The following is a 27523-nucleotide window of genomic DNA, read 5'->3' as shown; positions in this document are numbered from 1 at the left end:
CTGATGCCGAGCGATGTTGAGCACTTTTTCATGTGTCTGTTGGCCATTTGGATGTCTTCTTTGGAAAAATGTCTGTTCATGTCTTCTGCCCATTTCTTGATTGGATCATTTGTTCTTTGGGTGTTGAGTTTGATAAGTTCTTTATAGATTTTGGATACTAGCCCTTTATCTGAGATGTCATTTGCATGTATCTTCTCCCATTCTGTCAGTTGTCTTTTGGTTTTGTTGACTGTTTCCTTTGCTGTGCAAAAACTTTTTATCTTGATGAAATCCCAATAGTTCATTTTTGCCCTTGCTTCCCTTGCCTTTGGTGATGTTTCTAGGAAGAAGTTGCTGCGGCTGAGGTTGAAGAGGTTGCTGCCTGTGTTCTTCTTTAGGATTTTGATGGATTCTTCTCTCACATTTAGGTCTTTCAACCATTTTGAGTCTGTTTTTGTGTGTAGTGTAAGGAAATGTCCAGAAGAAAGCTGGTGTGGCAATCCTTATATCAGACAAATTAGATTTTAAACCAAAGACTATAATAAGAGATGAGGAAGGACACTATATCATACTTACAGGGTCTATCCAACAAGATCTAACATTTGTAAATCTTTGTGCCCCTAACATGGGAGCAGCCAATTATATAAGCCAATTAATAACAAAAGCAAAGAAACACATGGACAACAATACAATAATAGTGGGGGACTTAACACTCCCCTCACTGAAATGGACAGATCATCTAAGCAAAAGATCAACAAGGAAATAAAGACTTTAAATGACACACTGGACCAAGTGGACTTCACAAATATATTCAGAACATTCCATCCCAAAGCAACAGAATATACATTCTTCTCTAGTGCCCATGGAATATTCTCCAGTTGACCATATTTCTGGGCTCTCTATTCTATTCCATTGGTTTTTCTTTCCTTTCCTTTCTTTCTTTCTCCCTTCCTTCCTTCCTTCCTTCCTTCCTTCCTTCCTTCCTTCCTTCCTTCCTTCCTTCCTTCCTTCCTTCCTTCCCATGCTATTTAATTACTATAGCTTTGTTTGAGATCACGAAGTGATATCTCCAGTGTTGCTTTTCTTGCTCAAGCCTATTTTAGCTATTTGGATCTTTTGTCATTCTATACGAATTTTAAGATTGCCTTTTCTATTTATGTGACAAATGCTATTAGAATTTTGATAAAGATTGCATTGAATTTGTAGATCATTTTGGGTTGTAGGGATATTTCAACAATATTAATTCTTCCTATCCATGAACATGGGGTATTTTTCCATTTATTTGTGTCTTCTTTAATTTTTTTCATAAATATTTTATAGTTTTCAGTGCACAGACCTTTTTTACCTCCTTGGTTAAATTTATTCCTATTTTCTTATTTTTGATACTATTACAAATGGGATTGTTTTCTTAATTTTGGGTGGATAGTTTGTTGTTCGTGTATAGAAATACAACTGATTTTTGTAAGTTAATTTTTGGATCCTGCAAATTTACTGAATTTGTTTATTGATTCTAACAGTGTTGGTGGAGTCTTTACAGTTTCTATATATATAATCATGTTATCTATAAACAGAGACAATTTCCTTCTTTCTTTTTTATTTAGATACCTTTTTCTGATTGCTTTGGCTAGGATGTCTGGTACCATGTTGAATAAGAGTGGTAAGAGTGGGCGCTCTTGTCTTATTCCTAATCTTAGTGGGAATGCTTTCAACCTTTATCATTGAGTATGATGTTAGCATTAGGTTTGTCATATAAGACCTTTATTATTTTGAACTATGTTCCTTCTATATCCAGTTTGTGGAGAGTTTTTTTTTTTATCATAAAAGGATGTTGAATTTTGTCAAATTCTTTTTCTGAATCTATTGAAATGATCATATTATTTTTATCCTTCATTTTGTGAATGTGGTGTATCACATTTATTAATTTGTATCACATTTATGTTGAGCCATCCTTGCATCCCAGGAATAATCCTGTTTCATCATGGTTTTAATCATCCTTTTACTGTACTTTTGAATTTTGTTTGCTCTTATTTTGTTGAGGATTTTTGCATCTGTATTCATCAGGGATGTTGAGCTGTAGTTTTCTCTTCTTGTAGTGTCCTTGTCTGGCTTTGGTATCAGGGTCGTGCTAACCTCTTAAAATCAATGTGGAAGTGTCCCTTTCTAATTTTTTAGAAGAGTTTGAGAATGATTGGCATTAAGTCTTTAAATTTTTGTTAGACTTCACCAGTGAAATTGTCTAATTCTGGTCTTTTCTTTATTGGGAGGTTTTTGATTACTGATTCATCTCCTTACTTGTTATTGGCTTGTTCATATTTTCTATTTCTCCATGATTCAGTTTTAGTAAGTTGTATGTTTCTAGTTGTTTATCAGTTTCTTCTAGGTTATCCAATTTGTTGGTGTATAATGTTCATAGTAGTCTTTTATGATTCCTTGTATTTCAGTGGTATTAGTTTTAATGTCTCCTCTTTCATTTCTGGTTTTATTAATTTGAGTCTTCTCTCTTTTTGTCTTAGTCTAGCTAAAAATTTGTCGGCTTTATCTTTTAAAAAACCCAGCTCCTATTTTAGTTGATCCTTTCTATTATCTTTCAGGTCTCTATATCATTTATTTCCCTTCTGATTTGTGTTATTTCCTTCCTTCTACTAATTTTGGGCTTAGTTTTTTGTTCTTTTTCTAGTTCCCTTAAAGAGTAAAGTTAGATTGTTTATTTCAGATCTTCCTTTTTAAAAAAAAGATTTATTTATTTTTGTTTGAGAGAGAGAGAGAGTAAGCAGGGGGATGGGCATAGGGAGAGGGAGAGAGAATCTTTAGCAGACTCTATGATGAGCACTCACAACCTGAGCAGAAACCAAGAGTTGGACACTTAACTGACTGTGCCACCCAGGCACCCCAGATCTTTCTTTTTTCTTAATGTAAGCATTTGCACTATAAACTTCCTTCTTAGAACTGCTTTTGCTGCATCCCATAGGGTTTGCTATGTTGTGTTCCCATTTTCATTTGTCTTAAGATTTTTTTGATTTCCCTTTCTACCTCTTCTTTTTTTTAAAAAAAATTAGTAGTGAATGTTAAAGAAGTTCAGATTTTTTTGGTCATTGAGCCTGTAATCATATTTTTTTCTCATTTGATTTATAGATAAATTGTATTCATAGACTTCCTAATATTAAATTATCCATGTATTCTTGGGAGATAGAGAATATAATTACAGTATGTTATTCCTTTAATATATTGCTAGATTCAATGTATTAGTATTTTATTTAGAATGTTTGCACTTATATTTGTAAGAAGATTGCTCTGTTTTTAAGTGCAGTCATTTTTCAAGTTTTCTTACAATAATTTGTAAAATTATTTGAGAAGCTGTCTTTCTTCGTAGTTAGAAAAATTTTAAATGTCATAGGAATTATCAGTTCCTTAAGATTTGAAATTTTTAAAAAATGAGATCAGTTGAGCCTGACATTGTTGTGGGAAGAAATTTTTGGATATCTTTCTCAGTTTATTCTATCATTATCCTGCATTTAAGTTTTCTGCTTCTTGAATTAGCTTGCTAATTTTGTATTTTCATCCCTAAATGGTCAATGATGTTGTGCATCTTTTTTGTACTTATTGGCTATTTATATGTCTTCTTTGGAGAAACGTCTGTTCAAACCCTTTGTCCCCATTTTTAATGAGGTTATTTGTCTTTATTATTGACTTGTAACAGTTCTTATATATTTTGAATACAAGTCCCTTATCAGATACATGATTTGCAGTTATTTTCTCTCGTTCTTTTGGTTGTCTTTTTACTTTCTTGATGGTATCATTTGAAATTTTGATGAAGTTCAGTTTATCTACGTGTGTGTGTGTGTTTGTTTCCTTCTGGTGTCATATCTGAGAAACTATTGCCTAACCCAAAGTTATGAAGATTTACTTGTATGTTTCCTTTTAAGAATTTTATAATTTTGTCTCTTACATTTGGTTCTGTAATTCATTTTGAGTTAATATTTGTATGTAGTGTGATGTAGGGGTACAACTTTATTACTTTTGCATGTGGACATCTAATTGTCCTAGTACAATGGAAAGGCTATTTTTTCCTCTGTTACCCATTTAATTTTAATCTTTACATGGATTTTTGCTTTGGAGCTCAATTCAAGAGTCTTTGCCTTTTTAATTTAATTTAAAAGACAAGTTTAACCCATTTACATGCATTATTATTGCAGATAAACTTTCTTTGGAAGTATTCAGATCTGACTTTTATGTTTTTTGTTTTGTGTGTTGTCCTTCAATGTGTTACCTTTTGAAATAAGGATTGCCTTTCTTTCAGGTTTACAGAATAAGTGTTTTTATTTCTACTTGCTGATAGTAAGAAGCTTTCAATAATATTCATTTCATAAATCACATAGTCTTATTACTTGAGAGTCACATTTCAAGTTACATTAAGGGTAGGTGTACAGTTCTTTAGTATAAATGTAGATGATCGTGCTATGAATTTTTTAAGGACACTGAAATATGGTAGATATTCAGAGGGCTTGATATGAAAGTGAAATGTCTAATATTGATATATTATAATGATGATGAACATACTAGGTATATAAATATGACTCCATTACCTTACTTAATTTATAGTATTTTTTACTTAATCTTAGTAGCTATTTTTTACTTTTGTAAAATCATTTGATGCTTGAAATATGTGTAACACTGAGGCTCAAAAAGCTACATATAGCATGATAATGTTGTTTAACATTACCAGCATTCTACAAATAGAAATGCAGTTCAAATCTTGAAATGTATTTTTCTATGTTCACACTTTATTATAGGAAGCATATTCTTTAATTGAGAAGACTGAAGCAGAACAGAATACCCTATATTCATATCAAAAATATGTGGAAAGTTCGAAAAGAAAGAAAAGCAGATCCCCTCCCCCACCTATCCTGCTATCCCGAACTTATTGTTCTGTGACATTGAAACCTGCTCCATTTATTTCAGATGTTAAGGTATGTTGCCCATTATAATCTTTATTTCAGGCAAAGCAACATAAGTACTTTTATGACTATCATGATTGATTCTTTTCTTGCTCTTAGGACTTGAATAGTCTTATTTATAAGCACTGAACACTGGGATTAGTATTGTAATATCTTAACTGTATTTAGTTTCTTCAAGACCTTTCCTTCTTTGTGCTGTTTTCCTTCATGCTCTGTCTAGCTTTGCTGTACTCAAATATATAGTAAGGAGAAGCAGTAGAGAAGAATTTGTCTCTTAAGTATCTTTGTTACCATGGCATAGTCCTACGCTGACATCCTAGTGTGTGTTCAAGATGGGGAAGGTCTCAGCTGAACTGGAATAAGGCATTTGAAGAGCATGGAAGTTACTCTCAGAGCCAGTGATGGAGATGAGGAAATTTGGGGATAGCAAATTTAAATGTTCTTCCCAGAGTTCTTCCAAGTAAATGGGCATTCTTTTAATGTAAACAAATGACAATTCCAACCATAAGTCATAAATCTTTATGTATTTATTGAAGAATGAGCTCTTTCTCCCATCCCCAATGCCTTGGAACTTGGCCTAAATGTGACTCTAACTTGAGATTTAGTGTCCTCATAAGCGTTCCGTCTGATTTATATTTTAAATATTAAATTTCCTCTTTTGGATGATCAACAACATGGTCTTTGATGTAGTATAAAGTTTTTTTTTTTTAAGATTTTATTTGTTTGAGAGAGAGAGAGCACGAGAAGGGGGGAAGATCAGAGGGAGAAGCAGACTCCCCACTGAGCAGGGAGCCCATTGCGGGACTTGATCCCGGGAAGGATCATGACCTGAGCTGAAGGCAGTCGCTTAACCAACTGAGCCACCCAGGCACCCGTAGTATAAAAAAGTTTTATCTTTGTCTTTAGGATATTCTGCTTGAACGTCTATCAACTTGGTATCGTGGAAAGGGCACAGGCTTTAAAGTCAGAGAGATACAGGTTTAAAATTCCAGCTGCACCACTTACTAACAGTATGACCTTAGAAAATCTAAATGTACTTTTTGAGGTGGTGGTGGTATTGTTTTTATTTGTAAAATATGTTTACTGTGAAAATTAAATGAGATAATATATAATATTCCTGGCATATTAGTTGATGTCCCTCCATATCTTATATTAAACATATATAGTAAAGTTTGCTTAAAACAATTAATGATGGTATAGAGTGTGATTACATTATTTGATGATTTTTTTTCATAAATTTTGTCCAGTGAACATTATTGAGTATCTCTTATCTGTCCAGCTCTGTGTGAGGTAATTGAGATATAAAAATAATCACAAAGCTTGATTCCATTCTTTGAGGAGCTTCAGACTAATGGGATATGGACATCAGTGAGAAGTAATGCCACCTTTATAATGTTTTATAATTGGAGAAATAGAAGTAACTTTCATCTTAACACTGAACTGTGCTATCATAAATGCATTATTGCAATTGCTAGCATTTTTAAAGTTCAATTTTGGTTGTGTTTGGATCTATTTAAGAATGAGGATTTGCTGATTTTGGAAATTCAGTATAGAACTAAGACTGGATGCCTTACCAAGGGTTTTTCTTTGTTGTTATTCAAATGTTTTGGTTTATTTAACCCAATTTTTTTTTTGTATTTCAAATAAGTGACTAGTTTATCTTATTTTATAATGCTTAGAAATAGGAAGATACAAGTATTCCATATCAGACCTGTAGTTGTAGGACCTGTCACTTAGCACATCATATGAAGTTTATGTAGATGATGCTTTAGTAGAGTTGTGTGTTCCAGGAAATTACTACCTTCTGTTACATATGCATCAACACTAGATGGTGCTGTGGGCTTAAATAAGTTTTCTGGTTTAGCGTTCAGACATCTTTTGTTTTATCAAAATCTCTTGTTAAAGCATTTGTGTCATTAAAATCTGTTTTAAAAGTTGAAAATGCTGATGTTATTAATAAACTTTTACTTCTAAAGTTAGTGGTGATTTATTCATGGTGTCTTTACTCTTATGTAGATTCTAATTTCACACTGCTCCTTATAGTTACACAAACTAAGATGGCTTTATTTGTGGAACAAAATAGAAACATAAATCCTGCTTCTAAAAATGCTTTTAGAGAGAATTTTATCCTTCAAATTCTGGTTTATGTAGAGAGCTTAACTTAGAGAAAATAATAATTTAAGTCATGTAGCATAATCTTTCTGCCTTTTTCCCCTCAATGTTAAATGGTACTCTTTTTGCATGGAAAGTTAGTTTTTAAATTTCTTCTGAAATTCATCTGACTTTTCCCCCCTTTTGGCTTCCAGCTTTCAAGTTCTTTCAATGCTGTGTCTCTGTCCTTGGAGTTCTACCTTTGTCAAGTGCTCCTTAATTACTTGAGCAGTTTTCTTTGTAGACACAAAGGTTTGGACACCTGTACCAGAAACTCTAATTCATTGAGGCTAGGCAGTCTTGGGCATATGTTATTTTAAAAAATGGTTGGTTCTGTGAAAACTGTATTTTAAAAACTGACTCTGCACAGTCAGGGTTGAGAACTAGTCATGCCGACAAGACACCATTAGGATTTTTCTGTTGACCTGGAAGAAGAAATAGCTAAGCTAAGCTATATAGGCAATCGCTTCTTAGAGACAATTACTTTCTCCCTTCTTTCCAGTTTTCCTTATCATTAAAAAAATTTTTTTTTATTTATTTACTTGACAGAGAGATACACAGCGAGAGAGGGAACACAAACAGGGGGAGTGGGAGAGGGAGAAGCAGGCTTCCCGCTGAGCAGAGAGCCCGCTGTGGGGCTCCATCCCAGGACCCTGGGACCATGACCTGAGCTGAAGGCAGACGCTTAACCATCTGAGCCACCCAGGTGCCCCTTCCTTGTCATTTAGGTGTTGAGATGTTGGGAGGTGGAGCCTCTGTGGAAAAGAGAATAACACAGTGATGACAACCCACCCAACCCCAACCTCAGGACAGTATGGCTCCTTCATAATGCTATTCCCTCAGTATCAACTTGTTCCCTTTTCCCTTACAGCGAGAATAGTTCATTCCTATGAGGAGTCTCCATTATTTTGACATCTTGGGCAGAAGAACCATTTCTAACCACTTAATTAAGTTTAAGTTTGACTGTTCCTGTAGAATTTGCATTTTGCTTTTGGTTTCTATAGTTAAGAATTATCAAGTATCATGCTACTATCTGATCTTGGGCAAGTTATTGAACATTTCTGTGTCTCCATTTCCTCTAAAGCGAAATGACCACAGTAATCCCATTTCATAGGGATGTTGCAAATACTAGAAAGTTTATGTAAATTTCCCAGCAATACGTAGCACATAGAAACTGCTCAGTTAACGGTAGTTAAAAAATAAATAGTGAATAATAGTCTTTGTAGTCCCAGGTAAATGAGCCCTATATTTGTCTTTATTTTTGTGAGATTAAACCTAAGTGTATTTGTAAACGTAGATTCCATGTTTTTTTAATTTATTTTATTTATCTTATTTATTTTATTTAAATTCAGTTAGCCAACGTATAGTACATCATTAGTTAGATTCCATGTTTTAAAAGTTGAATAACTATATTTGTGTTTGGAAAAGTATTTGTTTTTTGTTTTTTAAGTTTTTATTTAAATTCTAGTTAGTCAACATACAGTGTAATATTACATACAGTGTACAATAAAGTGATTCAATGACAATGAAGTGATTCAGTGCTTCCATGCAACACCCGGTGTTCATCACAACAAGTGCCACATCTTGATAAAAGAAATTGAATGCCTTGTTAAACAGACTATAGATGATGGGTTCATCTCTCTCCTCGGCAGGTTTCCTGGTACTGCATTTTGGGTTGCAAAGCAGAAGGGAGCTATGGAAAAGTAAGGCTAAATAATAATCATCTCCCAAACTCAGGAGAAGCGGTATGTCAAATTGAAAAAACCTCTAAATGTTAGGAAATCTTACCAAAAGTCTCATTAATGACAACTGAGTGTTTTTTTTAACCCTCTTCTAGTGTCATTATTTCAGTGAATTTCTCTAATTTCAATTTAAATCATAGCTAAAATCCAACAGTAAATACAAAGGTTTTATTTTATTTATTTTTTACATATAAGGGTTATTTAATTATATTTTTAAAGTCACATTACTTCAGTTTTCCATACATAAACTTGAAATATGTTTTTTTTTAACAGATACCAGCTGATGGTAAAAGCATTTTTGAAGTGAAAGGTTTAGAAACCAATGAAAAATATGTCTTTGCAATTGCTGCTTATTCTTCTAACGGGAAGCTTATTGGTGATGCTGTTGGAGAGACAACTAAACCAGTTCTAGTTTATCCACCTCTTTCTGCTGTTACTGCTCGGATGTTCTTGACGCAGGTAGAAGAGATTTCTGTTAATTTTTTCCTCTATGTTTTTTTTCTGTTAAACTGTCACTAAGTAATTTCTAATGGGAAAAAAATCACAGTGGATATTCTAAAGTTCTTGTTATTACATATTTCCATTACTACAGTTTAGTCTCATAAAAATAGGAATCATTCCTTCTCTTTTTAGTGAGATTGATTTTTACAATAGCATTTTTTTTCTTGGATTACAAATGTATCCAGGAAAAAATGCTATTGTAAAAATTTAATTTTAATTTTAAATTTAATTTTAGAAATTTGGAAAATACTGAAATGCACAAAGAAGAAAATAAATGTTACCTGTTTATCCTATCATCCAGAGGAGCAGTTCTTAACTTGGTGCAATTTTGGCCCCCAAGGGACATTTGTCAATGTCTGGAGACATTTTTGGTTGTCATAACCTGAAAGGGTACTTCTGGCATCTAGTGGGTAGAGGTCAGGGATGCTGAAAAGCACCCTACAATTCAAACAACAGCCCTCCATAACAAAGAATGATCCAGCCCAAAATGTCAGTAGTGCCAAGATTGGGAAACCCTGATCCAGAGCTATCTTTTCATTTGTGTGCGTGTGTGTGTGTGTATGTGCTTATACACACACACATTTATATATATACATATGCATATAATATATAATCTAATCACGATATATATATGTATTATTTCCTATCCTGATATTGTCATTTAATATATAAGTGACATTTTTTAAATTCCATTAAATATTCCTCCATAGCGTAATTTTTAACAGCTACATCTTCTAAAGATGTTGCCCCTTTAAAGATACTGCATCTTACAGATAGATTGTAGTTTACTTCGTAATCTTTACTGGTGGGCATTTTGATATTTTCCAGTCTTGTGTTATTATAAGCAAAGCTGTGATGTACATCTCGGTATATGAATCTCTGTCTACATCCATGATTACTTTTTTGGAGGGAGAGAGTTACAGAAGTGAAATTTCTGAGTTGCTAAAGACACACAGACCTGAGTTCAAATTCCAGCTCCTCACACTAGCCGTATGATATTGAGCAAGTAACTTTCATCTATGAAGTGGGAATAGTAATAGTAGCTACCTCCCAGAGGTATTATGAGTATTAAATAGAATTATGCATGATGTTTAACCAGTTCACTTGTCACACAGTAGGCACTTAATAAATATTGTTAATGTTTTTAGTTATGAATATACTCATGAATTAACATTTTTGCTGAAATCATTGCCTGTCTTAAAATAACACCAGTGAATAGGACACTAGAAAAGGTGACTCACTGACCTAGGTCTTGAGAATCTTAATTTTAAGCCTATTGTTGGCTCTAGAAATGATGGCTATTTTAAATTTTATCACGTTTCTATTGTGCTATTATTTTTCTCTTAATAGTTGATTAGAATAATAAGGTAAGATCTTAGTGCTATTTTACATTATCATATTTTTCAAAGAAAATTAAATAGAGAGAATTGCTAGGATTTGTCTAGCATTGGTTTAGCATGTCATATTGGTTCATGGTTTTCTGATGTTTTTATTTCTTTGGAATCTAATATATTTCCTAATTTGCAGTGATGGAGTTATTTCAAAGTGAGGAACCGAGTATTTTATCAAGGCCTAATTTTTCTCCAGGGACGTTTGACTTTTGGGTTTCATTTGGCAGAACTTTCATTGAAAAGTTAATAAAACGAAGTCTAAGCTATTCTGCTGGAATAATGAGAAGTGTCATAAAGTAATGCCCAGTGTTTCATTATTGATACTATATATGCAGTACTATATTAATTTATGACAGTATATGAGCATTAACTCTCATAATGTTAAGTGACTGAAGCAAAATTTTCTTTCTTAGTAAACTTAGTAAAACTTAATTTACAGCTCAAGTTAAGCTTTTAAGTACTAGCAAGGAAATGTCCCTTTCCTTTGGAATTGCAATCTATTTTTCATGAGAGTGGTTAGTTTTTAGTTTCAGGATAATTCAGTTCTTTAAAAAATATTATCATACGTGGCACCTGGGTGGCTCAATCGGTTGAGCATCCGGCTCTTGGTTTTGGCTCAGGTCATGATCTTGGGGTCCTGGAATTGAGCCTGGCATTGGGCTCCATGCTCAGTGGGGAGTTTGCTTGTCCATCTCCTTCTCCCTCTGCCCCTTATCCTGCTCTCTTTCTCAAATAAATAAATAAATCTTTTAAAAAATATTATCATATATATTTTATAGTAAGAAATAGAGACATTTCACTAAATGCCTATGATTAACTTGGCTTGGAATTTTAGGTTAGACTTTCAACTCAACATTATTCTATGGACATTAATAAAATCAGTTGAATCTTCACTAGGTTTCTGCTTAATGTAGAAAGCTATTAATTTAGATTATCTGGAAAATTGTTTGAAAAAAGATTATGAATGATATATTTTCTAATTTCCCCCTCTTTATAGCTTCATTTGTTTTTATTTTTCCCCTTTCAGTCAGGAATGTCTAGATAATGTAATGTAGAATGTAGAAAATTAGAAACCTCTGAGCAGGATTTTAGGCAAATTACTAGGTCTCAATTTCCCTATCTCTAAAATGGATATAAGACCCAGTGTCATATATTGCTGGGTTATTGAACTACTCAGTCAAATAATGAGTGGAAACAGTGGCTTATTGAGAAAAAGAAATGGGGGATATCATTTAATTAAAAACTACTATGTGCCAGGTATTTAAAGATTCATTAGTATGTTTATTACAATAACTCAGCGAGATGGTATTATTACTTTATAGCTGAGGAAACTGAAATAAATTTAATCCTTCCTCTGCCATTTTATTTGAGAAAAGGTGTCTCAGGGAGGTCATGTAATTAAGTAACCCACAGTTACTTGGGTATCAGATGGTAAGCCTGACCCTTGAACCAGCTCATACCTTTCTACTGCTCTGTCTAGGTTCAGGGAAGTCATATATTCAACTTCTAACATGGGCCTGGGTCTTCTAGAGCCCATGTCTCTGCCATCTCTTCTCTCCCTGGGTTGGTATTGCTCAGTGGGTCTTGATGATCAGTATTGCAGTAGAGTTTGATGCTGGGACAGGAATGCTTTGTCAGTAATAGCAGTGGTGGCAAGGAGAATGAAATTCATACTTTTTTTTCCACTTTATATATGAATAATTCACCAAAACTCTTTGATAAATAGAGATTTGCCCTTTGTCTATGACCAAATTAAAAACAATAAATCTACCAGGTTAAAGGTAGTCATCCCATTTTTAAAGCTCTTTAAGAAGTCTCAACTCTTCTTTTTCCTTTTATCCTCTAACTGAATATTGCTACTCTCTCATGTGTTTATTGATGAATTATTTATTGTCTATTTTGTGCTAGATTCTCTGCTAGATGTCATCTCTTCTTCCTTGGAACTGTCTTTTTTATCAATCTCATTACTACAACAATAACCTATATTTAGGTAATTTTGACTTACGGTTTCAGTTAGGACTCTGATCGCAAGTTAAGGGCACCAGCCTGGCTTGGGGGAATGCAGCTAGGCCCTGGGAAGGCTGTGGACTCCAGGCAACTGTAGGTCTCATACCTTTGGTTCTCTGTATACATCTGCTTCTTTTTCTCCTTCTAAAGACTGACTTTCTTTACTTTCCATCTCTGAAGGAAAAATGGCAGCTCCTGCATTTTTATATCCCTCCATTTCAGCTATAAACGGAGACTGCCTGGCTGGCTCCTAATCTGGATTCTAGATTCTTAGGAAAGAGATTCTGAGTGGCCCACCATATAAAATGAGTCTGACATCTTTTTTGATGTTTGACCACTGACTTGTTTTTAAAACTCACCCCTCTTTTTTCCTTTGGTTCCATACATAGGCAGGCTGATAGGAGGTCTGTGAGCTCACCTTTGGTGCTAACAGAAGATTTAAATCTCCCAGGTGGCAGCAGCTTTTCCCATTCCTACCCCTCCCCACCTCCAGCCACTAATCAAGGCCCAACCCATTCCTTCCCAGGCCTGCTTGTGCCTGCCCAACACTCCCTGGGAGCACCTTGTGTGAGTAGTAAACTTTCTCTCAAATTCTCCTGGTGCATGTAGTGCCTTTAGCCTCGACGGCAGAACCACACTTTGGGTGGCTTGCTTTGCAGAGGGGGCTATAAAACACCCAGTTTGAGTCAGGCACTTACCCTGGGGCAGTCAGCTGTGTTACAGTAGAATTGCTGAGTGTCCTCTTCTGTGGGTAGAGGGAAATTACCAGGAAAAGAGGGTTTTAAAATTTATTTAACATGCTCTTATTGTGTGCTTACTCTGTGCTATGCATTGCTCCAGGCTAGTGATTCTAAACCTTGCGTGTGTGTTTTGGAGTGCTGGTTGAACAGATTGTTGTGTCCTACCATCAGAGTTTTTGATTCACTAGGTCTGGGGTAGGGTGTGGAATTTTACATTTCTAACAAGTTCCTAGGTGATATTGATGCCAATGGCCCACGGACCATACTTTGAGAACCACTGTTCTAAGCAAAACGAACAAAATGCCATGATAAGATATATGTAATAAACAATCAACATAGTAAGTACATTATCTAGTTACAAGATAAGTTCTATGGAAGGAAAAAGTGGAGTATAGTCTAATTCCTGTATAGAGGCAGGAATTAGAAGTGTGAAGTGAGGGAATGGAAGGTAGATCAGAATATTAAATTGGGTGATCAGGGAAGACTCATCTAAAAGATGAGATTTGAGGGACGCTTGGGTGGCTCAGTCGATTACGGGTCTGCCTTCGGCTCAGGTCATGATCCCAACATCCTGGTATTGAGTCCTACATCGGGCTCCTTGCTCAGCAGGGAATCTGCTTCTCCCTCTGCCTGCTGCTCCCCCTTGCTTGTTCTCTCTCCCTCAAATAAATAAAAAAATCTAGAAGGTGAGATTTGAGCAGAGACTTAGAGGAGGTGCAGGGGTGGGGGTCTCTGGAGGCAGAACATTCTGCAGAAGGAGCTAGGGCAAAAGCCTATTGTTTGCAGAAGTGTACCTGGTATGTTTGATAAACAAGGAGGCCAGTGGGGCTGGAGCCAGAGGGACCCATGGAGAGTAGAATAATTGGTTAGGGAGGTAAAAGGTAAGTAGGTGGATCAGGGAGCAAACCATGACAAGACTTCTAGGCCATTGTAAGAACTTTGGCTTTTAGTTTGAGTGAAATGGGCAACCATTGGGGAGGTTTTATTATTGTTATTGTTGTTTGAGAAGTGGGATGACATGATGTGACTTCCATTTTCAGAGGCTCATCCTGGCTGTATGTTAGGAAGAGACCATAATAGAGGAGGGATGGAAGCAGAGGGACGATCTACTACTGTAATCCGATGAGAGATTGTGGTAGCTTAGCCATGTGGTAGTAGCTGATGTGGTAAGAATTGGTCAGATTCTGGATATGTTTTGAAGGAGGAGTTAACAAGAATTCCTCGTGGAAATAATGTAAAGAGAAAAAATAAAATATGACTCTAAGATATTTAGTTGACTAACTGGAAGGATAGGCTTGACATCAGCTAAGTTGGAGAATGCTGTGGGTGGTGTAGATTTGCGGCCAGGGGAGATCAGAAATTCATTTTGAGACATGTTGAGGTAAGATGTTTATTACATATTCAGAGAGAACTGTTGAATAGTCAGTGAGATAAATGAATCTGGAGTGTGGGAGAAAGGTCTGGGTAGGAGGAGTTGAGAGTAGTCATGTGACCATTAAAGCCATGGGGCTGGATGATTTCACTGAGGAAATAAATACAGATAGAAGAGAGGAGAGGTCCAAAGACTGAGCCCTGGGACGTGCCAATATAAAGAGATTGGGGAAAAGAGTAGGAGCTTGCAAAGGCCACTGAAAAGGAATGTGGGGAGAAAAAAACCAAGTGTGGAACTTTATAAACCATGAGAAGGTCATGTATCAAGGAGGAGGTCTCTACTATACTTAATTATTTCATTAGTCTTCTAGTGCTTCTTTCTCATTTTAACCTCACCCCCTCTAAAATCTATTCTACCCATTACTACCAGGTCACCATCTTATATCATGGCACTGCTGTGTTAACCCGCAAAAACTCATGAATTTACAAACCTTAGTTTGATCATGGCATCTTTTCTTGTTTTATAATGTCCACTGATTGAATAAATGATGTTATTTTTAGAAGGATATATTTTAACAGGAAAGAACATTCAATTATAATTTCACCTAACTCATACATCATTTGTTATTAATTTCCATGTTAAGTGTTAGAATTATAAGGTATCTTAGTGACCACTTAGTCCAACTCCTTCATTTGACCAATGCAGCCAGAGAAGTGACCTCATCTACCACTCTAAGTCTTGGCTCTACTATTTTTACTGAATATCAGGCTCTCTACAAATTATTTAACTTCTTAATGCCTCAGATTCCTCATCTGAAAAATAGGAATGGTAATAGAGCTCACCTCATAAAGCTGTAATGGGGAATTAATACAATAATGCATGTAGAGTGCTTGGACCAGTACCTGACATCTTTAAATACTTCCACCTGATTTTCAAGGCCTTCTGAAATCATATCCCATTTTACCTGTCCATCATATTTCCTGCTTTTCTTCAAATTCTGATGTGTCTTTCCAGTCTCTCCTAAATGCACGATGGTGATTTTCACTATTGGACCCTTTTCAGGTTCCACGTCTAAACTGTGCCCATCTGAACCTTACTCCTGCCTGAGGGTTCTACTCAAGCCCTGACTCCTTTTTGAAGTCTTCATTTCTCCTTTTCTCAGCGTCCACAATTATTATGTTATTCTTTGTAGTTTTTCTGGTGATTTCATGTGTTTTATGTCTGTAACTTGATTAGAGTTTAATGGAGTATAAGGTCATTTTAAGCTTTGAAGAACCTATCCTTACAGCACTTAGCACAGAGGAGAAACTTCATAAAACCTTACTGGTTGGTTGATTATGAGTGCGGGGTTGGCAGATTTAAAAAGTTCTGGCCCTGTAAGTTGTTCTCTTGAGTGGAATATATTCTAGCAACATGTCATTTACATACTTAATTTAATGAATTTATTTATACTTTATATTCTACCTGCTTCCATTAAGGATTTGAAGCAGCACATAACTCACATGGTGAGATTTCATATTGTCGTACATATTTGAATAGAATGATTTTAGGGAATATCTGTAAAGAAATATATTCTACCAAAAGAAATAGGTAAGTTGTTGGTTTTTTTTCTCTCGAACTTCTGTTTTACCAGCGAAATCAGTTATTTTGCCTAATGTTGAATGTGTTGAATTAAAAATATGGCCTCTTGGAAGCATTTCTGTTTTGTTTTTCACTCTTTTTAGCTGTGAACCCTTTGTTGCACAAAAAAAGCTCTGAAAGTGTCAGTCTGCACCAGAAAAGAATGAAGTATATTTCATATTTTGGGTTTGGGAAATCTGATTGTTTCTCTTGGAACAGATTGTTCATTATAACAGTGTCTATAATAAATGGAGTGCACTGCCGAGATCGATGGAAATGAAATTAATTTGGCTCAGATGTGATCTTTGTTTTGCTTATGAGAATTTGAAACATCCTTACAGAGTTTCAAATTTCCATGCAATTTAGAAATAAAAGAGATTTCAAAATGTGTCTGCCTCCCTTGCCAGTGGCCATTGATATCTTACTGTGGCCCTGTAGAACAAAACAGCAAACGTGAACAACTGTGTAAGAAATTAGTGTGTGAGCGGACCTTATCAGAATTTCTGTTTAAAAGATACATTTCACAGATAAAAATATCCCATTAGACAACGTACTTTTTGTTGTAGGTTGCCTATCAGGCCGGTACCTATGAGTTGGCTAAGAAGGCTTTCTCACCAGTTTGGGATTATTTTGTTGCTTCACCACATCAAGATGAACGATCTCTTATTTGTTTAAGCAATATAATGACTATTACACAGAGAAGGTAATTAGAAATATTCTTTTAAAATATTAATTTGGCTATTGAAAATATGGGTGTTGGGTGTGAAGCCTATAATTAATTTTCAATTTCATATTAAGATAGTCAATTTAAAACTATTTCTAATAAGTGTTTTAATAAGTACCTACACACACACACACACACACACACACACACACAAAGTATCTACATTCCAAGTTCTTGAGTCCTTGTTAGAAAATTCTTTGCCAGAGTCAGAAAGAGCACAGGAAGCATATAGATGCGTTCTGAATTTAGAGTAATGAAGGCTATGGGGAAAAAAAATACCAAATACTAACGAAGATATTGTCAGTTATACTAGAAAACACCAAATATGCTTTGAGAATTTTTTTAACAAGAACAGTCAGGTTGGGGTTCAAGTTATAGTCTCATGAGTGGACTATTAGGATAAGAAGGTTTTTCCTTTGCTTGAAGAGGCTCCCAGGATTAGACCATCAGCAATGGCAAACAGGCTGGTAGGAGTCGTATAAAACCACAGGCCATCCTTTGCTTTATAGCTGTTTTTCCTTAAAAAAACAAAGTTTAAGAACAGCCTCAGAAATGAGCATTAGTGTGATTTCAGGCTGTCTCAACAACAAGTTGAAAAACAACAATCTCCTTCACCTGCTTGTTAATGTCTTTAATAAGAAGATAAAACCCTTCATTCCTCAGTCAAAGATAATGACCTTAAATGCTCATGCTGGTTGAGGCAAGGCTTTGATAATGCTTATTCACATAAAGGTGTAATTCCATTCAATTAAACACATGTAGACTTAGCATTTACCATGTACAAGGATGCTAGGTGCTATGCAGGATGGATTTGAGAGGCATTTCGGAAGAGGAAGAGACAGAGCTTGGAAGGTTTTATGCGACATGAGGACAAGAGAGTGGAGGTAGTGAAGCTGACTGGGATTGTTTTTGTTCCCTGACTGGCAGGCAGGCCTATGACATGTACTAGGGGAACGGGAGAGGTGGGACAAGTTTTTGGAGGAGATAATGAATTTGATAGGAAATATTTTGAGTTAAGTTTTCCAGCAGGATGCCTCTGTGGATATGAGATGCCCAGTAGGTAGTTGAATATTTAGTGCTGACACTTAAGAGAGAGATCAAGGCTATTGGGGCACCTGGGTGGCTCAGTCGTTAAGAGAGAGATCAAGGCTAGAGATAGATTGAGAAATTGTCCATGAGGTCATCATCGAAATTTTGACAAATGCTGTCTCCCAAAGAAGAACTGTTTTGCAGAAAAGATAGAAGCTGGAATTGAATGCTGGAAATTGCTTACATTTAAGAGGCTGAAGCAGGAGATGGAACCAAGGAAGGGCTGAAAATGTTTTATGCTGGTGTGAGGCCATCAATAACTAATATGGTATCTGAACTAGCCCTTGTGGTTCTTGTTATGATTGCAAGATGCCCTTCAGAAATAACCATCTGGAAATTTTGAAAAAAATAAAGGTTTATTGCTTATAGGATCTGGAAATTATACAACACACTTGGGGGCCCACAGGAGGTCATAGGTAAAGAGAGAGAGCCAGCATGGGCCTGGGGTTCTGCTTTTATTGAGGTAAAGGGTGGGTGCCTAGGATTTCATGGGCTCACTCTTTGTTGTTGAATTTAAAAAATAGGAGAGTTTAAAGAAAGGGAAGAGAAAACAAAACAAAACAAAACAAAACAAATGGCCCCAATTGTCATTTATTGAAATCAGCTAAGATTTCTAAATTTAACAAAGGAGTCTCAGTGGGGGAGGTGGCCTGGCTACCTGGCTCTTTATCTAGTTGTGTGGCTGGCAATGTATTTATTAGAGAAAGCCATCTCTGAAGTGGATGCTTTAGCAATCAAAGCTTAAGTCAGACTCTTGCATTACAAGGAAAGGAAGGAAGGAAGGAAGGAAAGAAGGAAAGAAAGAGAGGAAGCCCACCCAACTGTCATAACTTATTCTACAAAAAGGAATAGTTCAGGAGGTGAAAGTCTGGAAAAGTGCATTGCCAAGGGAAGTGAGAGGATCACCCGGGAGGGACTGTTCAGCAGTATCAGATGCTAGTGCAAGGTCAGGCAGGGGAGTTGCTCAATTAAGAGCAACAGAGAGGTTGGGTAGGATGAAAACTAAGAGGAAACCTTTAGAATGGGCAGTTAGGAGGCCACTGATGAGTTCAGGAGAACTGTTTTTGTGGTGTGGTGGGCCAGAAACCTTTTGCAATTGGATAAGAAGAAAACGTAAATGAAAGTGGAGAATTGGAATAAGCTAAGATCATTCATGTGAGGTTTGGTGGTAAAGACGAGGATGGCAGAACCCTGAGGGGGCAGGCAGGCTTCAGGAAAGCGTGTTTGAGGGTAGAGGGAAAGGAGACAGTGGGGAGGGAGAAACTGAGGATACAAGCACATTCCCACGATAATGACACTATAGTGGTAGAGCCCGGAGGATATAGGAGCACACAGGGTGGAAAGAGGGGGTTTAGACCATTTGCTGTCAGGAATGTGAGCAAAGAGACCTCAGGGATGAGCGGAAGTGTTGCTGAGAAGGACTACTGACTAAGTTGATATCACATAACAGCCATTTGTGGGTGGTTCTACCCAGTTCTTCAGGGTACGGGCCACATTTGACTCATCTTTATATCCCAGGGCCTCGAATAGTATTTTCTACATAGTAGGTACTTGGCAAATGCTGATTTGAATGAAAAAGAAAGATCAAAGGAGGAGAAGAAATAAGTGGATAAGCGACTGACCATTGTAGCAGGGATAGACAAAGCAGCCAGTGACATCTACACAAGGTCAGGCAAGCTGATTACGGCTTACGATAAGGGGTGCAGACTCAGAAGTTGTAGAGAGGTCACTATTGAAATGACTGACCAGTGTGTGAGCTCTTTAGGGTGGGAAATGGAGCGACGAGGAGGCAATAGCCTGGACGAGTTGTCTGCGTCAGGTACTGATGATCAGTCATCATGTGGACACAGAGTTCAGTATGAGTTGCAGGAGCAGAACTAACATTTTCCTAGCAAATATAATTTCAGCATTTAACATGGCGGTGAAACGGATCATGATCAAGTGGGAATTACTGATGTCAGATCCTGTCCTGTTTTTTAGCGATAGAGGGTGGACCTGAAGCTTAGAAGGGGAAGTTCGTCACCAAGTAAGGCTGAGAGCAAGGAGGGGAATATTGGAAACAAAGAAGGAAGGCTGCAGATTTCACAGTTTTGCCAATAATTGGCACTGTTGACTACAATTTAGAAAAGATAATTAAAAATAATCCAAGAGTTATTAAGACTCTGCCTCCCTCCCACCTTCCCTCCCTGCCTCTTTCTTTCTCCTTTTCTCTTTACCCATGGTGGATTTTGCTATAAGTGACCCTTATTTTCAGAAAGTTTATTAATTGAAATATTGGGCCTGTTTTCCAAACTTCTGAATATCTTATCATGATTTCATTACGTTGATAGAAAAGAAGTTTGTATATTAGAACCAGAAAGTTTTACTTTACCAATAGTTATTTTTATGTATCTGTGACATAATATGTCAGCAGATTAATTTTCTTAGTTGCTAACTTGTTGTTAAACATAGTCTTTAATTTTAACTTAAAGAGCTGTGTGGGAGAAGTTGTTCCACAAACTTTTGCTGCTGTTTTGGGATCACTATGTAGATATTAAGAACAAATCAATCTAAAAAGGCGTGTTTACATGCTAACTCATTTTATATTTATACTTGTAATATTGTTTATTTCCTTTTGCAGATTATATTCAGATATTTTGGCAGAGACTTCTTCAATCCTCTTATACCTTTTTCTTAGAAATATTTTTGTAACAAGTGACATTAAAATTAAAGAAGAAAATCTTTTCTGTGATAGTATTAAAGGCAATGAGCTTTTCCCCTCTCAACAAGTAAGTGATATTAAAATGACCAAAAATGTGCTGATTTCCCTTTATTTGTTTCTTGACGTTTCAAATTCATGTTCTTTTGAGATTGCATATCCTGATTTGTGAATGGACTGAGAGGTCATTTTATGATTGTGCAGGTTTATTTGATATTCCATATAATGGTTTCGTAGGACCAAGTTCATATATATTTTTCCTCTTTTCAGTTTATCTTTTGTGTCTATACAAAAGTAGTATAAATTTCAAATATTCAAAAAGTTAAAATTTACAAAGTGAAATGCATTGTAATCCTATTACTCCTAAAAATACTATGATTTTGTTTGTTTTGTTTTATAGCTCAGATTCTTAAAAATATGTATGGGCAAATTATTATTACTATTATCTTACAAAAATGATATCACAATCTACTTTCTATTCCATAGTGTGCCTATTTAACATTTTTTATAATTTATCTTGAACATGTTTTCATGCGGGTACATATCAATTTACCAAATTTTTTTCAAGTTCTTAGTTTATTAATCCTCTTATGACAAATCTGCACAATCACCACAGATAAAGTCACTGCAGAACCCTTACTCCTTCTGTTGTCCAATCTCCAGCTCACTTGTTGCCAGCACCAGCACTGGCTTTGGCAGTCCCCCTGACCTTCTTCATTCTGTTCTTGTGTTCCTTTCTCTGTTTTCTTCAGGTCTTTTTCTGCTCACACAGGCCATGTCTTGCAAGTCTATGGTAGGGTTCATTTTTCTTTGCCAGTTGTCTCGCCACCACCCAAACAGGTTCTGACTCCAAATACAAAGATGACATCTGGTGTGTTCTTGTCCATTTTGGCTAGTTTTTCCTGAATTTCTGTCTCAGGTACTGTTGCCTTTCCTGGGTGAAGAACATCACTGAGCATTTGTTTTCATACCAAATTGTTTTTAATTTTAATATTACATTCCTGTATAGAGGCAGGAATGTAACCTATCTCCTACTGATGGATTCTCAGGGTGGTTATAAATATTGCTGTCTGTACATCTGCAACCTTCTAACCTTAACATCTTGCTTTTAAAAATAGTCCTTCGCTCTTGTTTTCATTCTAGATTGAGTGTCTCTCTTCTTTCTCCCTCTCCTCTTTCCTTTACTCACTTTAGACACAGCGAGACTTTCCCCAGGTGTTTGCTTTTCACAGTTGCTTTTTCCTACCCATGCATTTATTTATTTAATCAACCAATAAATTGTTACGTGAGACTATGCCAGTTCCTGTGGATACAAAAATGAAAAAAAAAAAAAAAGACATGACCCTTTTGTCCAGGGCAAGTTCACAGTCTTACAGAGCCCCAGCACTCATAACTGTCATCCTGTTCCTACTATGTTGCATTCAGTCTGTAAATAAAGACAGTCTTTAAGTACTTCAACGGATTCCAAAATGCGAGACTACCATTCCACTAAAAATTTATTCTATGGAAATGTCTGGTTGCCCCTTCTAAGTTTTCTTTGCACATAATTTTGTATGTATATATAGAAAAATAGGGGCACCAGAGTGACTCAGTAGGTTGGGCATCCGACTCTTGGTTTCGGCTCAGGTCATGATCTTAGGGTCATGGAATGGAGCCCCGTGTGTTGGGCTTCACACTCAGTGGGGAGTCTGCTGCTCTGTTTCTCCCTCGCCCCTCCCCCCACTTGCATGCTTGCTCTCTCTCTCTCTTAAATAAGTAAATAAATCTTTCAAAATAAAAGGCAAGAAGCATAGTGAAATCTTCCTTCAGGAAAGGGAAAGGAAAAGTTAGATAGGGTCCCTATTTTTTTAAAGTAGCTTAATTACAAAAGCCTAACTTTCTATTTTACTACCATTTTTATTTAAGTAGCAAAAGTATAATAGAAGATTAGTTTGGTCTACTGAAAATTTATCATTTTTTTTTCACAAATCCAGAAAGAAAATGGGAGGGGCAGTATTAAGAGAGACATAATATTTTAATTATTATTTGTTATAACATTTATGTTTTGAAAAAACTAGGTTTTTTCTAACATTAAAATATAGCCAAGTTTTTATTTTACCAATTAAAAAAGATCAGTTCTTTCGTCATTACTAGTGGTATTTGTATTATTTTACAAAATATTCTGAAGTTTAAGTCTAAGGTTGTCTTACCCATATGTAGCACTGTTGGGGAGTTAGAATTGTTCTTGAATTTAGATCTTGATTTAAAATCAACATTTTAACATACCAACATGTTGTTAAGCCACAAGGATCACATTTCCTACCCTTTCTTCTCCTTAGAGACAAATTGATGAAGCACCTGATGTTCACTTTGAGTAACAATATCTGTTCCGTTACAGATTACTAGACTAATTGAATGTGAGAGAGTATTAGTGGCATTGGAACTTAGCAACTACCTAAATGATTCCAGTTATGCCCTTCAAGCTGTGACTCAATGTTATGGCCTTCTTGCTCCTCTAATCTACCACAATATTGTTTTGGTACCTGTCATACAGGTAAGCATATTTATACCCTTAGATAAGGGCATTTTTACAAAGGCAATTCAGCAGTGCATTTTGGAAAAGAAAAAGCAATGTATCTTTTGTAATGTACAAATAGGTCAAAGACAGGTGTTAGGAAACTTCATGAGTTAACTGAAAAACATTTTAATAATTTAAATTATGTCTGGGCAAACATAAATAAGGACTAAAATGTATTTCTCTGAAAACATTCAGCCCCATTGCTGTCCATGTTTAAACATTAGCAATCTGCTTTTCTAGGTTTTTAAAGTCATTTCAGTTTTTATGCTTGTGTAATGTTAGAAACAGCAATACTTATTCAAAAACATATTGTTAAAGCCATCATCATGTAGGGAAGAAACTGGTGGATGACCCAAGAAAAAATATTTGGTTTCTTGGTGATGGAGGAGTTGGAATTTATGGAAAAAGAGTAGGTGAGAGCTGGCTGAAGGGATTATATTAGTTGTCTCTTCTTTCTAACAAATTACTGTAAACTTAGTGGCTTACAACAAATCCATTTACTATCTCATAGTTTCTGTGGGACAGGAGGCTGGATACGGGTTGACTGGGTCTTCTGCTCAGGGTCTCATCAGGCTGAACTCAAGGTGTTGGCCAGAGCTGTGATCTTACTTGAGGCTCTGGTGCCTCTTCCAAGCTCACTGGTTGTTGAGAGAATTCATTTTCTTGTGCTCCTGTAAAAGGGGGTCCTTAGCACCTAACGGCTCACCACCAGTTCCCTGCCACACAGTCCTCTCCACAACGTGGCAATCTGCTTCCTCAAGACCAGCAGGAGAGCCTCGTCTAATGTGCATGAGGAGTCTTACATAACATAAGGTAGTCATGAGAGTGATGATCTCATCATAGTCACAGGACCTACCCACTCACAAGGTGGAGGGATTATACAGGGCTTGTACACCCGGGGGAGGAATCTTGTGGACTGTTTTAGAATTCTGCCTACCCCAGGGATATCATGAGAGAAGTAAGGTTTCGCTGCTGATACTTTTAGAAAGTTTTTATCGTCATCATTGTTGTCATCGTTACGATCATCATCAACTCAGATTTTGAGAACCAAGAAGATGTGACTGAACTCATGCACAGCATAAAGATTTTTAATTCACCATTGAGAAAACTAACCAGGGGGCTTAAATAATTTAACAAATATTTGCCTTGGAGTGGCTATGCTGGAGCATAGACATACCTCCTTCTCCCACATTCCCCACGTTTAGGAGTTCAGTTGCTTAGGAGATCGGCCTCCAGAATCCGAAATCTAAATTCATAGTTGGCAGCCTTCCATGTCATTTGTAGATGGATTGTAGAGCAGCATTCTCAAGTATAGAAAATGCTTCCTCCAGAACCCAAAGGCATTTACCTGGCATTGTCCTTTCTTCTTAGAGGTGAGAGATGCCATATGTCAGACTTAGTTTGGATGGGGTGTCTCAGCAGGCCCCAGATAGTTCATTAATGTGGCAGCTTCCTGAATCTTCACAGGGTTTATTTCTATCCTCTGGAGGGTATGTATCTTACCAAGGTCTTTAATGTACTCCCCATCTCTTGCTCTTTAGTTTTGATTAACATGTTATTGATGTAATTGCCAATGTTTTGTTTTGAGACATGCCCAGAGAGTTCAGGTCCTTTCATAAAATATGTCAGAGTCTGAGAGAATTTTCATGGCCCTCAGGCAAGATGCTAAGTATATACTTTTGTCTTCCCAGTATGAATGGGAACTTCTTCTGGTACTTCTTCCTAGTGGGACAGAAAAGAGAACATTAGCCATAGCAATGCATAGCTTTTAATGTCCTCTTGTAAGGATACCACATTGGGACCAGCAGCTGCAGCTGGTGCTCAGTTGGTCAAGTTCAGGATAATCCACTGTCATCCTCTAGCATCCCACTGACTTAGGGTGCCTTCAGCTACAGCTCAGAGAATGGGTTATAGCTGTGAGGAAAAGCCTTGAGAAGGAAGTTTCTAATTAAATTGTATTGTTTGGAATAGGAAAAGTGAGTGGAACACAGAGGAGATTCTAGAAATAGGCCTCTATATGGATGAGAATTTAATATATGACAGAATTGGCATTCCAATTCAGTGGAAAGAGACTGGATATTTTTAGTAAATGATGGTGAAACCCCTGGATATTCACCTGAAAGAAAATAGAGTTTGACACCTATATTGTACATATATAAAAAATCCAGATGTACTAAAAAGTTAGGGGGAAAATCACAGATTACATGTGTAATCCAGGGTTGTGGGAATCCTTTTTAAGTAAGACAGAACTCTTAGAAATAACAAGAAAAATAAGATATATTGACTATATTTATGGCAGCCTATGTGTGACAACATGGACCATAACAAAGATAGTATAAAATTTGTGGATTTAGGACAAATATCTAACAAGGATTTTTATATAAATTACTGACAAGGATAAATATATATAACAAAAAGTCTTAAAAATTGACAATAACTTAATAAAAAAATGGCCACAGGATATGAATAGGCAGTTTACAGGAGAGCAAATCCAAGTGGCCAAGAACCATGAAAAGATGCTCAAACTCTGAATATCCTTAGAAATGCACATTAAATGAACAATGTAATATTGCTGACAGAATTGAAAAGATCTGTAACTCCTCTTGCTGGTGACGATGTGGGGCAAAGGCATTCTCATTCATTGATGGGGAACATGTGAATTGTTGTAGGCTTTGGATTTTGGTAAAGCAATCTTAATTTTAATTAAACTAAATCTAATTTTAATTAAAATTAAAAACAAATATACTTGACACAGCAATCCCTCTATTAGCAATTTATCCCATAGAATAAAATTACCAGTTAGTAAGATACCTAGTTCCACCCCTTGGTTCCCAGATTCACATGTTCTACCTGCTGGGCACACGACGCCACATAAATGTCATTGATTTAGAGTATTTACTTTGCCCTGAAAGATGGTGCTTCATCCTCCCTAGGTATCATCTCAAATCTGGTGCTGAAGTTGCCACTCATATTGGCAACTGAGCATGTACAAGGGTGTTTCTTATGGCCTTTTTTGTCATGGCAAAAAAAAAAAAAAAAAGCTGGAGACAAAGAGAAAGTGCAGTAGCAGGATGATGGCCAGTATATATACCAGATTGTAAAACGTCAGCCGTAAAAGTGTGTGCAACATGGAGACTCTGGAAATGGCTGAATAAATGATGGTTGTTCCACGTTAAATCATATTATGCAGCCATTGGAAATAATGAACTTGAACTATACCTGTAGACTTGGAGGGATTTTTCACAAGACATGGTTGAAGGAGAAATGCACAGTTCAAACAAGTGTTTATGAATTCCATTTTGTGACATAACATTAACTCCCTCTCTATGTATGTTTATGTATATATATATGATTATATGAGCCTGGAGAAAACTACAAAACTACTGGGTTGCTAACATGATTTGGGGATATGGTGTAGTGGGGTGGGGTGTGTGGTGATGGGGAGGAATTAAAGAAGCATTACAAATACTCATAAGTGTACAGTAACAATAGTAATAATGTTAGAATGGTAGCTTGGAGCAATTAGGCTGCTCACAAAAGACCAACATCCATAGGTTAATTTGTCTTTTGATAATCTGGATGATTAATAGATTGAGGGCAATCTCAGCCCTACTTTTCTGACAGTAATGTTGCTCAGAACAGTGCAAAGTATTGAAAGGTAAACTTAATTATCTCTCTCTCTCTCTCTTTTTTTTAAGATTTTATTTATTTGACAGAGAGAGACACAGCGAGAGAGGGAACACAAGCAGGGGGAGTGGGAGGAGAAGCAGGCTTCCCGCGGAGCAGGGAGCCCGATGTGGAGCTCGATCCCAGGACCCTGGGATCATGACCTGAGCCAAAGGCAGACACTTAACAACTGAGCCACCCAGGCACCCCAATTATCTATCTCTTGATCAAATTCAGGATCTCATAATAGAAGGCAAGGGGACTAGGAAGTAAACACCAATTTTTATGGGATATGGGATATGAATGCTTGGTTTTAATCTTAAAGGAAATA

The 27523-nt window shown here is 36.3% G+C and overlaps 1 protein-coding gene across 1 annotated transcript in view; it reads left to right on the top strand.

Moving 5' to 3' along the window:
- The window catches only part of CFAP54 (cilia and flagella associated protein 54), a 301093-nt gene that overhangs the window by 87889 nt on the left and 185681 nt on the right, over positions 1-27523 (top strand). Inside the window, exons 20-25 of the mRNA XM_027594798.2 lie at positions 4770-4946; positions 8738-8830; positions 9101-9286; positions 17025-17161; positions 20892-21039; positions 23347-23502. Coding sequence (XP_027450599.2) covers positions 4770-4946; positions 8738-8830; positions 9101-9286; positions 17025-17161; positions 20892-21039; positions 23347-23502 — 897 coding nt within the window. The remainder of the gene's footprint in view (positions 1-4769; positions 4947-8737; positions 8831-9100; positions 9287-17024; positions 17162-20891; positions 21040-23346; positions 23503-27523) is intronic.

Source organism: Zalophus californianus, chromosome 9 (assembly GCF_009762305.2).
Source record: "Zalophus californianus isolate mZalCal1 chromosome 9, mZalCal1.pri.v2, whole genome shotgun sequence".
Lineage (NCBI taxonomy): Eukaryota > Metazoa > Chordata > Mammalia > Carnivora > Otariidae > Zalophus > Zalophus californianus.
The sequence above is the reverse complement of the archived record's forward strand: the minus strand, read 5'-3'. Positions and strand labels throughout refer to the sequence as shown.